Source organism: Ornithorhynchus anatinus, chromosome 1 (genome assembly GCF_004115215.2).
Source record: "Ornithorhynchus anatinus isolate Pmale09 chromosome 1, mOrnAna1.pri.v4, whole genome shotgun sequence".
Lineage (NCBI taxonomy): Eukaryota > Metazoa > Chordata > Mammalia > Monotremata > Ornithorhynchidae > Ornithorhynchus > Ornithorhynchus anatinus.
This window is the reverse complement of record NC_041728.1, coordinates 8,421,785-8,433,634: the sequence shown is the minus strand read 5'-3', so window position 1 is coordinate 8,433,634 and position 11,850 is coordinate 8,421,785. Positions and strand designations below refer to the sequence as shown.

At 54.2% G+C, this 11,850-nt stretch overlaps 1 protein-coding gene across 1 annotated transcript in view; it reads left to right on the top strand.

Annotated features, from left to right (window-relative positions):
* The first annotated feature begins 6,026 nt into the window (after nt 1-6,026).
* The window catches only part of FAM174A (family with sequence similarity 174 member A), a 41,916-nt gene continuing 36,092 nt past the window's right edge, over nt 6,027-11,850 (top strand). Inside the window, exons 1-2 of the mRNA XM_039911164.1 lie at nt 6,027-6,065; nt 6,168-6,358. Of these exons, the coding sequence (XP_039767098.1) occupies nt 6,027-6,065; nt 6,168-6,358 (230 nt within the window). The remainder of the gene's footprint in view (nt 6,066-6,167; nt 6,359-11,850) is intronic.

Sequence of the window (11,850 nt, the reverse complement as noted above, 5' to 3'; positions counted from 1 at the left end):
CATCCGTAAACGGGGATTAAGACTGTGAGCCCCACGTGGGACAACCTGATTCCCCTGTGTCTACCCCAGCGGATAGAACGGCGCTCGGCACATAGTAAGCGCTTAACAGATACCAACGTTATTATTCTCATATGCTCTCCGCTTCCTCGTGGGGTAGATATAAAATGATCACACTAGATACAGCCTCCCCCTCCCTTCTGTCACAGGGCTCAAAACCTGAGCATTAGAGTAAACTGGTACCTGAAGAAGCTGATTCAGAGAGGGTAAGTTACTTAGCCAACATCCCACCGCAAACCAGGTGGCGGAGCCGGATTTAGAACCAGATTCTCCTGACTCGATCCATCGATCGGTAGTATTTACTGAACACTTACTGGGTACAGAGGTCCATACTAAGTGCTTGGGAGAGTACAGTACGACTGAGATGGTTGAAACGTTACCTGTCTACAAGGAGTTTACAGTCTAAAGGAGAAAGGCATTAAAAGACTCCCAATCCATGTTCTTCCCATGAGACCGGCGGCAGCCAAGCCTCATAACGTGAAGAGTCACACGCTAATGATAATAAGAGTATTTGTTGAGCGCTTACTACCGTGCCAAGCGCCGGAGCCTTGTCTCGTCATCTGCTGCCGAGTCATCTCCGACCCAGAGTGACTCCATGGACCCTTCTCTCCCAGAAAGCCCTACCTCTATCTGCAATCGTCCTGGTAGTGGATCCGGAGTTTTCTTCATAAGCGTTCAGAAAAATAATAACAATAGTATCTGTTAAGAGCTTTCTGCGTGCCAAGCGCCGTTCTAAGCGCTGGGGTAATGATAATGATCATGTTGGCATCTGGTATTTGAGAAGCAGCGTGGCTCAGCGGAAAGAGCGTGGGCTTTGGAGTCAGAGGTCATGGGTTTGAATCCCGGCTCGGCCACTTGTCGGCTGTGTGACCTCGGGCAAGTCCCTTAACTTCTCGGTGCCTCAGTTACCTCAGCTGTAAAACGGGGATTAAGACCGTGAGCCCCACGTGGGACCACCTGATTCCCCCGTGTCTACCCCAGCGCTTAGAACAGTGCTCGGCACCTAGTGAGCGCTTAACAGATACCAACATTATTATTATTATCATTGTTAAGCGCTCACTAGGTGCCGAGCACTGTTCTAAGCGCTGGGGGAGATACAAGGTAATCGGGTTGTCCCACGGGAGGCTCACAATCTTAATCCCCATTTTACAGATAAAGTAACTCAGGCACACTCGCCCAGAGTCACACAGCCGACAAGTGGCGGAGCCGGGACTACAACCCACGACGTGCGACTCCCAAGCCCGGGCTCTTTCCACTAGAAGCGGTTGACCACGGCCTTCTTCGGCCCCGTGAAGTCGAGTCTCCGCCCTCGACTCTCTCCCGTGCCGTCGCCGCCCAGCACTGGGGAGTTTTGACCTGTAGCAGGTGGCCTTCCGCGCGTTAGCCACCGCCGGAGCTAGGAACGGATCGGACAGGGCTCTGCTTGACTCTCCCTCCCGTAGCCGAGACTGGTAGAGGACCGCAAACTCTCCGGGCGCCACCCTGAGAGGGGAAACCCTGGAACAGATACAAGATAATCAGATTGGATTTAGTTCCTGTCCCCCCGTGGGACTCCCAGCCTAAGTAGGGGGGGGGAAACAGGTATTGAATCCCCGTTTTACAGATGAGGAAGCTGAGAAGTGAACTGACACGGCCAAGGTCACACTGGAGGCACGGGGCAGAGCCAGCGGTAGAATTCAAGTCCTCTGGCTCTTGGGCCTGTGCTCTTTCCACTGGGCCACACCGCTTCACTACAAACCACCAGAGATCTCTCTCTCCTGAACAACGAGCGGGTGTTCCCGACATGTGGGCCAATAGGCAGGAATGAATGGCAGCGGTATGAAAGATTCATAACTGGTCAAGAGGGATTGGGGGAGGTGGAGCTGTTCCTACCACGGCAAAATAATAGATCATAAACCGCGAACGGTATGGCGAGTGAGCTGCAGAGAACCATGCACCTTGGTTCCCTAAATCAATCGGGAAATTGTGCTGTATTTCACGTTGCGTAGTGGAGAGCGTTTCTTTTGTACATCATAAACAGCCACGCCTGTCAACGCCTGTGCACGTGTAAGTTCACGATCTTCACAGTCCTCGCCGAAGATCGAACAAAGCCTTTTATTCTGTGCTTACTGAACGATTCACCGTTTCCTCTCTCCCCCCATCCCCCATTTTTTTTTTCCCATCTTCAGAACACTGGGTGTTGTTTCCGAATTAGAACGATCTCTTTTCATTTTTTCATTCAAATAGCTTGTTACCGTACTGCTCTTTTCGATGTTTCTTTTCTTGAGTTTTTTTTCTCTTTCTTTCTCCTTCAACTTTTTTGTGTATCTAACTCTTCATAATTCTAGACGTATAGGGGACTACGGCCATACATAGGCGCAGTGGCATCATATGGCCGGTCAGGTCTCTTATAAAGAATGCTCTCTTTTCGATGTTTCTTGAGTTTTTTTCTTTTTCTTTCTCCTTCAACTTTTTTGTGTATGTAGCTATTCATAATTCTAGACGTATAGGGGACTACGGCCATACATAGCTGCAGTGGCATCATATAGCCGGTCAGTTCTCTTATAAAGAATGCTGTCTTTTCGATGTTTCTTGAGTTTTTTTTTTCTTTTTCTTTCTCCTTCAACATTTTTGTGTATGTAGCTATTCATAATTCTAGACGTATAGGGGACTACGGCCATACATAGGCGCAGTGGCATCATATAGCCAGTCAGTTCTCTTATAAAGAACGCCCTCTTTTCGATGTTTCTTTTCTTGAGTTTTTTCTTTTTCTTTCTCCTTCAACTTTTTTGTGTATGTAGCTATTCATAATTCTAGACGTACAGGGGACTATAGCCAAACATAGGTGCAGCTGCATTATATAGCCGGTCAGTCCTCTTATAAAGAATGCTCTTAGCCAGGTATTTGGATAGAACGCTACTTTTAACAGTCCACCTCTCTCTCCATCTTCAAAACCCACCTAACACTGAACTCCTCCAAGAGGTCGTCCCTGACCCAGTGCTTAGTAGTGCCGGGCACAAAGTAAGCGCTTAACGAATAACATAATTATTACCCACTCTCTCTCCTTCGTCCCTATACATCTATCTATATATCCCTTAAGCACTTTACCACTCACCGAAGCCCCACACCCCTTATGCGCACATCCATACATGCTCTTTCCCCTATCTGCAATTTATTTTGATATTTCTCTCTCCCCCTAGACTGTAAGCTCCTTGTGGGCAGGCACGGCACCCCCCACCCCCATCTCTTTCGTATTATACTCTCCCAAGCACTTAGTACGGTGCTCTGCACCCAGTAAGAACTCAATTACCACTGGCTGATTTCATGGAACATCCTTCTTCATAATGCCTAGCTCTCGGTATGAAACGTGGAAGAAACACTCGTGTGGACGCGTGTGGTTTGAGGGGTAAAGTTTCGAGTTCGGGCTGCCGAAATGCTTCACGTCACGTTGAGGCGCTTCAAGAACAAGAACGAGGCCTTCAAGGAGAAGACTCCCGTGTTTTAAAGCCGCCTGAATACATGTACGTGAAGTTCAGCCATCGTCGCCCTGCTAGCAATCAATTAACCAACTGCATTTACTGAGTACTTACCGACAGCAGAACACTGTACTGATCAATCAATCCTATCGATTGAGCACTAAACGTGCAGAGCGCTGTACTAAGAGCTTGGGAGAATACAGTCTATTAAAGTTGGTGGACGCGTTCCCCGCCCACAACGAGCTTACAGTCTAGAGGGGAATATATACAGTAAATATATACAGTAATATGAATAAATTATGGGTTTGTATATCGTCGCTGCACGTACGTACTCGATGATGGTAGAGATCATGTGTGTCTACTAATTCTATTGTATTTTCCCAAATGCTTAGCATAAAGATCTGCCGGCTGAAAGCGCTCAATAAATACATTGATTTTGGAGATACGGGCACATGAAGATAGGCAGGTAGCGCTTAGAACAGTGCCAGGGTTTAGAACAGTGCTCGGCACATGGTAAGCGCTTAATAAATACCAGAGAAAAACTATAATCTGTTTCCAAGAGTCATCCCAACAATAAACATGACCTTGACAATTGAATGACCCTGTACAGTGACGATAAACGTACAGGAATCGAAGGCCAAGGCCCGAAGAAATCTTAAAAGGAGCGGAGATTTTCATTAGCGCTAACAATACCTTGCTTTTTGTATAGCTCATCTGTTTTTCCAAAGCACTTTTACATCAGTTGCCTCAACATCCCGCTCAAGAAATCAGTCGACGGTGTTGAGCGTTTACTAGGTGCAGAACACTGGTCTAAGTGCCTAGGAAAGTATAATACAACATTCATTCATGCATTCATCTATTCAATCGTATTAATTGAGTGCTTTCTGCGCGCAGAGCACTATAATGAGCGCCCGGGAAAGTACGCTACAGCAATAAAGGGAGACAATCCCTGGCCACAACGCGCTCACCATCTAGAGGGGGGAGCAGACGTCAGTACAAGTAAACAGGCATTGAGACATCAAGGCAAGGGAACAGGCATCGATATAAATAAATAAAATTACAGATATATACAAAAGTGCTGTGGGGCGGGAGGGGGAGAACAAAGGGAGCGAGTCAGGGTGATGTGGAAGGGAGTGGGAGATGAGGAAAAGTGGGGCATAGTCTGGGAAGGCCTCTTGGAGGAGATAATAATAATAATGTTGGTATCCGTTAAGCGCTCACTATGCGCCGAGCACCGTTCTAAGCGCTGGGGTAGACACAGGGGAATCAGGTTGTCCCACGTGGGGCTCACAGGCTTAATCCTCATTTTACAGATGAGGTATCCGAGGCACCGAGAAGTGAAGTGACTTGCCCACAGTCACACAGCTGTCAAGCGGCCGAGCCGGGATCCGAACCCATGACCTCTGACTCCAAAGCCCGGGCTCTTTCCACTGAGCCGCGCTTCTTCTCTGCAGGGCTTTGAGGGGGGGGGGAGAGCGAATGTCTGGCGGATTTGAGGAGGGAGGGCGTTCCAGGCCGGCGGTAGGACGTGGGCCAGGGGTCGGCGGAAAGCGTCTCCCCCCCCTTCTAGACCGTGAGCCCGTCGTTGGGCAGGATGGTCTCTGTTGCCGAATTGTACACGCCAAGCGCTTAGTCCAGTGCTCTGCACACACTAAGCGCTCACTAAATACAACTGAATGAATGAATGCTCTGCACACAGTAAGCGTTCAATAAATACGAATGAATGAATGCTCCGCATACAATAAGAGTTCAATAAATTTGACTGAATGAATGAGTGATGTCTGTTTAGTTCTCTCGCTGTCTGTCTCCCCCTTCTAGACCGTGAGCCCATGGTTGGGCAGGACGGTCTCTATCTGTAGCCGAACTGTCCATGCCAAGCGCTTAGTCCAGTGTTCTGCACCCAATAAGCGCTCAGTAAATATGACTGAACGAATGAGTGATGCCTGTTCAGTTCTCTCGCTGTCACCCCCTCCTAGGCTGTGAGCCCACTGTTGGGCAGGGACTGTCTCCATCTGTTGTCCAAATGGGCATGCCAAGCGCTTAGTCCAGTGCTCTGCACCCAGTAAGCGCTCAGTACATAGGACTGAACGAATGAGTGATGGCCTGTTCAGTTCTCTCGCTGTGTCCCCCCTCCCAGGCTGTGAGCCCACTGTTGGGCAGGGACTGTCTCTATCTGTAGTCCAACTGGACCCGCCAGGCAGGCGCTTAGTCCAGTGCTCTGCACCCTGTAAGCGCTCAGTACAGAGGACTGACTGGACGAAGGAGGCGAGGAGGCCCCAGGGCTCTGGGAGGGAGGGAGGGAGGGATGGATGGGGGGGAGGGAGGGAGGGCAGCACGCATGCGCGGCGCCGGGCGCGCATGCGCGGTGCGCTCCGGCGCTCCTCCCGCGCCCGCCCCGCCCCTTGGGGTGACGTCACGGTCCCGGCCCCCGGCCCCCGGCCCCCGGCCCGGCCCCCGTCCTTCCCCTCCCCCTCGGGCCGGGGTCGGGCGGCGGCGCGCTCGGTGCCCGCGGCCATGCGGGGCTGGCGCCGCTGCCTCCTCGTCGCCGGCGTGGTCGGCCTCCTGCCGCCGCTGCTGCTGCTGCTGCCGCCGCCGCCGCCGCCGCCGCCGGGGCCGGCCCTCGGGCCTCCGCCCGCCCCGGCCTCCGCGGCCTCGCCGCCGCCGCCGCCCGCCCCGGACGGAGAGGCCGCCCGGCCCGCCAATGGCACGGCGGGGGCCCCGGGCCCCGGGGAGGGCCTGGCCGTGGCCCCCAAGCCGGGAGACAAGCCCATGACCCAGCGAGCCCTGTCCGTGCTCATGGCCGTCAGCGCCGCCGTCCTCGTCTACTTCGTCATCCGCACCGTCCGGTGAGCCCCCGCCTTCCTCCCCAGGCCGGGGCGGGGCCGGCCGCGGCGCTTAGGACCCAGCCCGAGCATCCTCCCGGGGCCCCTCGTTGCCCGGGCAACGCGGCGCCGCCGCCGATTGGCCGCGGCCTCCGGCTCGGCCCCGGGGCACGCTGGGAAACTCCCGGGTGGCCCGCCCGGGGTCCGCGATGCCGCCCCCGCCGCGGGCGGACCGCTCGGCAGAGCACCCACCAGCCATCGGGGCTCCGGGGAAAGAGCCCGGGCCGGGGAGGCGGAGGTCCTGGGTTCGAATCCCGGCCCCTGCCACTCGGCAGCGGGCGGACCGTGGGCCGGTCACCGTATCCCTTCTTGCCGTAGCATTTGTTGAGCGCTTACCGTGTGCGGGGCACCGGACTGAGGGATCGGAATGGACAGCTCAGCGACGTGGCTTAGTGGAAAGAGCCCGGGCCGGGGAGGCGGAGGTCGTGGGTTCGAATCCCGGCCCCTGCCACTCGGCAGCGGGCGGACCGTGGGCCGGTCACCGTATCCCTTCTTGCCGTAGCATTTGTTGAGCGCTTACCGTGTGCGGGGCACCGGACTGAGGGATCGGAATGGACAGCTCAGCGACGGAGAAGCGACGTGGCTTAGTGGAAAGAGCCCGGGCTGGGGAGGTCATGGGTTCTAATCCCGGCGCCGCCACTTGTCTGCTGTGTGAACTTGGGCAAGTCACTTAACTTCTCTGGGCCTCAGTTACCTCGTCTATAAAAATGGGGATTAAAAAAAAAAATGTGAGCCCCACATGGGCCAACCTGATGACCCCGTATCTACCCCGGCGCTTAGAACAGTGCTCAGCATAGAGTAAGCACTTAACAAACACCATAATTACTATTATTGTTAGATAGACACCATCCTTGCCCACTGACAGGCCTACAGTCTAATCACTTTTCTGGGCTTCAGTGACCTCATCTGTAAAATGGGAATGAAGACTGTGAGCGTCGCGTGGGACAACCCGATACCCCGGAATCTTTCCTAGCGCCTAGAACAGTGCTCTGCACATAGTAACCGCTTAACAAATACCGACATTATTATTATTATTATTATCATCATCATCACCGACACATCCCCGGCCCACAACCTACTTATAATAGTGATCGTATCTGTTAAGCGCTTACTTTGTGCCGAGCACTGTTCTAAGCCCTGGGGGGCAGGTTGTCCCACGTGGGGCTCGCAGTCTTCATCCCCATTTTACAGAGGAGGTAACTGAGGCACAGAGAAGCGAAGCGACTTGCCCGAAGTCACAGAGCTGACAAGTGGTGGAGTCGGGATTAGAACCCATGACCTCTGACTCCCTAGCCAGGGATCTTTCCACTAAGCCACGCTGCTTCTCATCTTACAACCTAGAGGGGGCAGACGGACATTAATAATAATAATAATGATAGTATTCGTTAAGCGCTTACCCATGTGTCGTGCACCACTGGGGTACGTACAAGGTAATCAGGTTGTCCCACGTGGGGCTCATTCATTCATTCATTCAATAGTATTTATTGAGCGCTTACTATGTGCAGAGCACCGTACCGAGCGCTTGGGACGAACAAGTCGGCGACAGATAGAGACGGTCCCTGCCGTCTGACGGGCTCACGGTCCGATCGGGGGAGACGGACGGACGAGAACGATGGCGATAAACAGAGTCGAGGGGAAGAACGTCTCGTAAAAACCGATGGCGACTAAATAGAATCGAGGCGATGTACGATTCATTAACAAAATAAATAGGGTGACGAAAATATATACGGTCGAGCGGACGAGTACGGTGCCGTGGGGATGGGAAGGGAGAGGCGGAGGAGCGGAGGGAAAAGGGGAAAATGAGGCTTTAGCTGCGGAGAGGTAAAGGGGGGATGGCAGAGGGAGTAGAGGGAGAAGAGGAGCTCGGTCTGGGAAGGCCTCTCGGAGGAGGTGAGTTTTAAGTAGGGTTTCGAAGAGGGAAAGAGAATCGGTTTGGCGGAGGCGAGGAGGGAGGGCGTCCCGGGACCGCGGGAGGACGCGACCCGGGGGTCGACGGCGGGACGGGCGAGACCGAGGGACGGCGAGGAGGCGGGCGGCGGAGGAGCGGAGCGTGCGGGGTGGGCGGTGGAAAGAGAGGAGGGAGGAGAGGTAGGATGGGGCGAGGTGACGGAGAGCCTCGAAGCCTAGAGTGAGGAGTTTCTGTTTGGAGCGGAGGTCGATAGGCAACCGCCGGAGTTGTTTAAGAAGGGGAGTGACACGCCCGGATCGTCTCTGCGGGAAGATGAGCCGGGCGGCGGAGTGAAGGATAGACCGGAGCCGGGCGAGAGAGGAGGAAGGGAGGTCGGAGAGAAGGCCGACACGGTAGTCTAGCCGGGATATGACGAGAGCCCGTAACGGTAAGGTAGCCGTCCGGGTGGAGAGGAGAGGGCGGATCTCGGCGATATCGTAGAGGTGAGACCGGCGGGTCTCGGTAACGGATAGGACGCGTGGGGCGAACGAGAGGGACGAGTCGAGGACGACGCCGAGATCGCGGGCCCGAGAGACGGGAAGGACGGTCGTGCCGTCGACGGTGATGGAGAAGTCCGGGAGAGGACCGGGTTCGGGAGGGAAGATGAGGAGCTCGGTCTCGCTCGTGTCGAGTTTCAGGTGGCGGGCCGACATCCGGGCGGAGACGTCCCGGAGGCGGGAGGAGACGCGAGCCCGAAGGGAGGGGGAGAGGACGGGGGCGGAGATGTAGATCTGCGTGGCATCTGCGTAGAGATGGTAGTCGAAGCCGTGAGAGCGGATGAGTCCACCGAGGGAGTGAGTGTAAATGGAGAACGGAAGAGGGCCGAGAACTGACCCTTGAGGAACTCCGACGGTTAAAGGATGGGAGGGGGAGGAGGCTCCGGCGAAGGAGACCGAGAATGACCGGCCGGAGAGGTGAGAGGAGAACCGGGAGAGGACGGAGTCCGTGAAGCCGAGGTGAGATGAGGTATGGAGGAGGAGGGGATGGTCGACGGTGTCAAAGGCAGCAGAGAGGTCAAGGAGGATCAGGATGGAGTAGGAGCCGTTGGATCTGGCAAGAAGGAGGTCACGGGTGACCTCAGAGAGAGCAGTCTCGGTAGAGCGGAGGGGACGGAAGCCAGATCGGAGGGGGTCTAGGAGAGAATGGGAGTTAAGGAGGCTCATTTGACAGATGAGGTACCTGAGGCACAGAGAAATGAAGTGACTTATCCGCGGTCACACAGCGCACAAGTGGCAGAGCTGGGATTAAAACTCATGTCCTCCAGCTCCCAAGCCCGTGCTCTTGCCTTTAGGCCTCTCTGCTTCTATTGTATTTATTAACATAAGTACTTAAAGTGACTGATATGTACGTAAGCGGTGTGAGTCTGGGTGGGGAGGATGAATAAAGGGAGACGGTCAAGGCGGAAAAAAAAGGGAGTGGGGAGAAAAGGAAGGGACGACAAGATCCAGCCTCTCTGAGTCAATCGGTCGTATTTATCGATCGCTTTTAGCGATGAGAGCGAGCAGGCCCGTCCCCACAGACCTGTCCTGTCTGGTTTTTGTTATGTGACAGATATTGTACCAAATACCGGGGTGGACACGAGATAATCATACTGGACATGATCCATGTCCCACGTAGGGCTCATAGTCTTGATCCCCATTTTACAGATGAGGGAACTGAGGCAGGGAGAGGTGAAGCGACTTGCCCAAGGTTGTCCAACAGACGAGTGGCAGATGTGAGATTTCTGAGGCCTGGGCCCGTGCTGCATCCACGCCGCTCCTCGTGCCGCCATTCGGCCCTTATCCCCTACCGGAAGGCGAAGATCGCTACTCCAGGGATAGCGTGTTGCCGGTCCTTGATGATAGTAATTGTGTTATGTGTTTACTATTTGCCAGGCCCTGCGCCAAGCACTGGAGTAGATGTCCAAGATCATCAGGTCTCACATGGGGCTCACAGACTAAGTAGGAGGGAAAACCGGCATTCAGTGCCCATTTTGCACAAGAGAACTGAAGTAAAGAGAAGTAAACCCACTTGCTTAAGGTCACACAGACAGGTGGTGGATGCAGGAATAGAACCCAGGTCTTCTGACTCCCAGACCCATGCTCTTGCCACTAAGCCACTCGGCTTCTGATCCCTTCTGGGTGGGATAGTAGTTCATTCGATTCATTCAATAGTAATTACCGAGCGCTTACTATGTGCAGAGCACTGTGCTGGGCGCTTGGAATGGACAAATGGGCAACAGATAGAGACGGTCCCCGCCCTTTGACGGGCTTCCGGTCTAATCGGTCAAAGATGTGGTTCGGGTCTTCCTCTGTCGAAGAAGCCAGCCCTAAACACTTGCCCAAGTCTTCTCCAAAGATCCAGGGCAAATTGTTAGAACCTTCGGCTTAAACTTCCCCTCGAGATTGTAAGCTTATTGCGTTGTATTCTCCCAAGCACCTAGTAAAGTGTGCTGCACGCAGTAAGCACCCATTAAATACGATCGATCGATCGATTGATTGATAAGGCAAGGTTGGAAGTGTCTTCCCGTTACTAGCCATCCCATGCCGTACAACATTCCGGTCCTAGAAGCCGCAAGTTAACAGCTTGCATTTCGGATATTGCTTCTCATCTGTTGCTTTCCTACATGAAGAGCTTAAGAAAATTCATATTCAGACTCCAGCTTAGAGTTTGGGTCTCCGAGACGGAGATGAAGTTGTTATTCCCAAGTGTTTCGCCGCCGATCGTGAAGGCGGTGTGCTAAATAGGGAATCATTCGAACACCAGGAAAAGCTCCGTGCATTTTTCTCATAATGCGCTCTTTGTTCAACGTTCTCTGTGTGTTAAACACTGTACTGAGTGCCGGGGTACGTACGGGATAATCGTGTCCCTGCTTGGGGCTCCCAGCCCAAGTGGGAGGGAGGACGGGTATTAAATCTCCATTTTTCGGGCGAAGGGACGGAAGCCCAGAGAAGTGAAGTGGCTTGGCCGTGGTCACACAGCAGACAGGTGGCAGAGCTGGGATTAGAACCCGGGTCCTCTGACTCCCGGGCCGGGGCTCTTTCCATCGGGCCACTGCTTCTCTCCCGGCCCTGACGGATTTACCTCGGCTCCTCTCGGGCCTTCCGATCTCGAAGAGTTGAGGCGAAGCAGAAAAGAGCCAGTAGGACCGTCACACGCGGTGCCTTCCAACCCCGGCACCTTCCACAGAGCCAACGGGACCGGCCAAAAGACTGGCAGTGGGAGCCTGACCGAGAGAGGGACCGAAATGCGTAAGGCTGTGAGTTACCGCGGCAGCAGATGATGGCACCAGCTGTGGGTGCCGGCTTCGCTGGGTTTTGCCACCATTTTCCTCCTCCCCCTCCAGACCCGGAGAAGCTCCGCCAGCTGGTTCCACGCCAGTCAGCTGTGGCCGCCGTTATCGTCTCCTCTGTAACTGCCAACTTCTTCTTCTCAACCCGGTGCCCAGCTCACAGTACAGCACTGTGAGGCGGGGTGTTGCTTTTTCTCCACTTCCCCTTGGCCATCTTGACGTATTTGCCATCCTCTT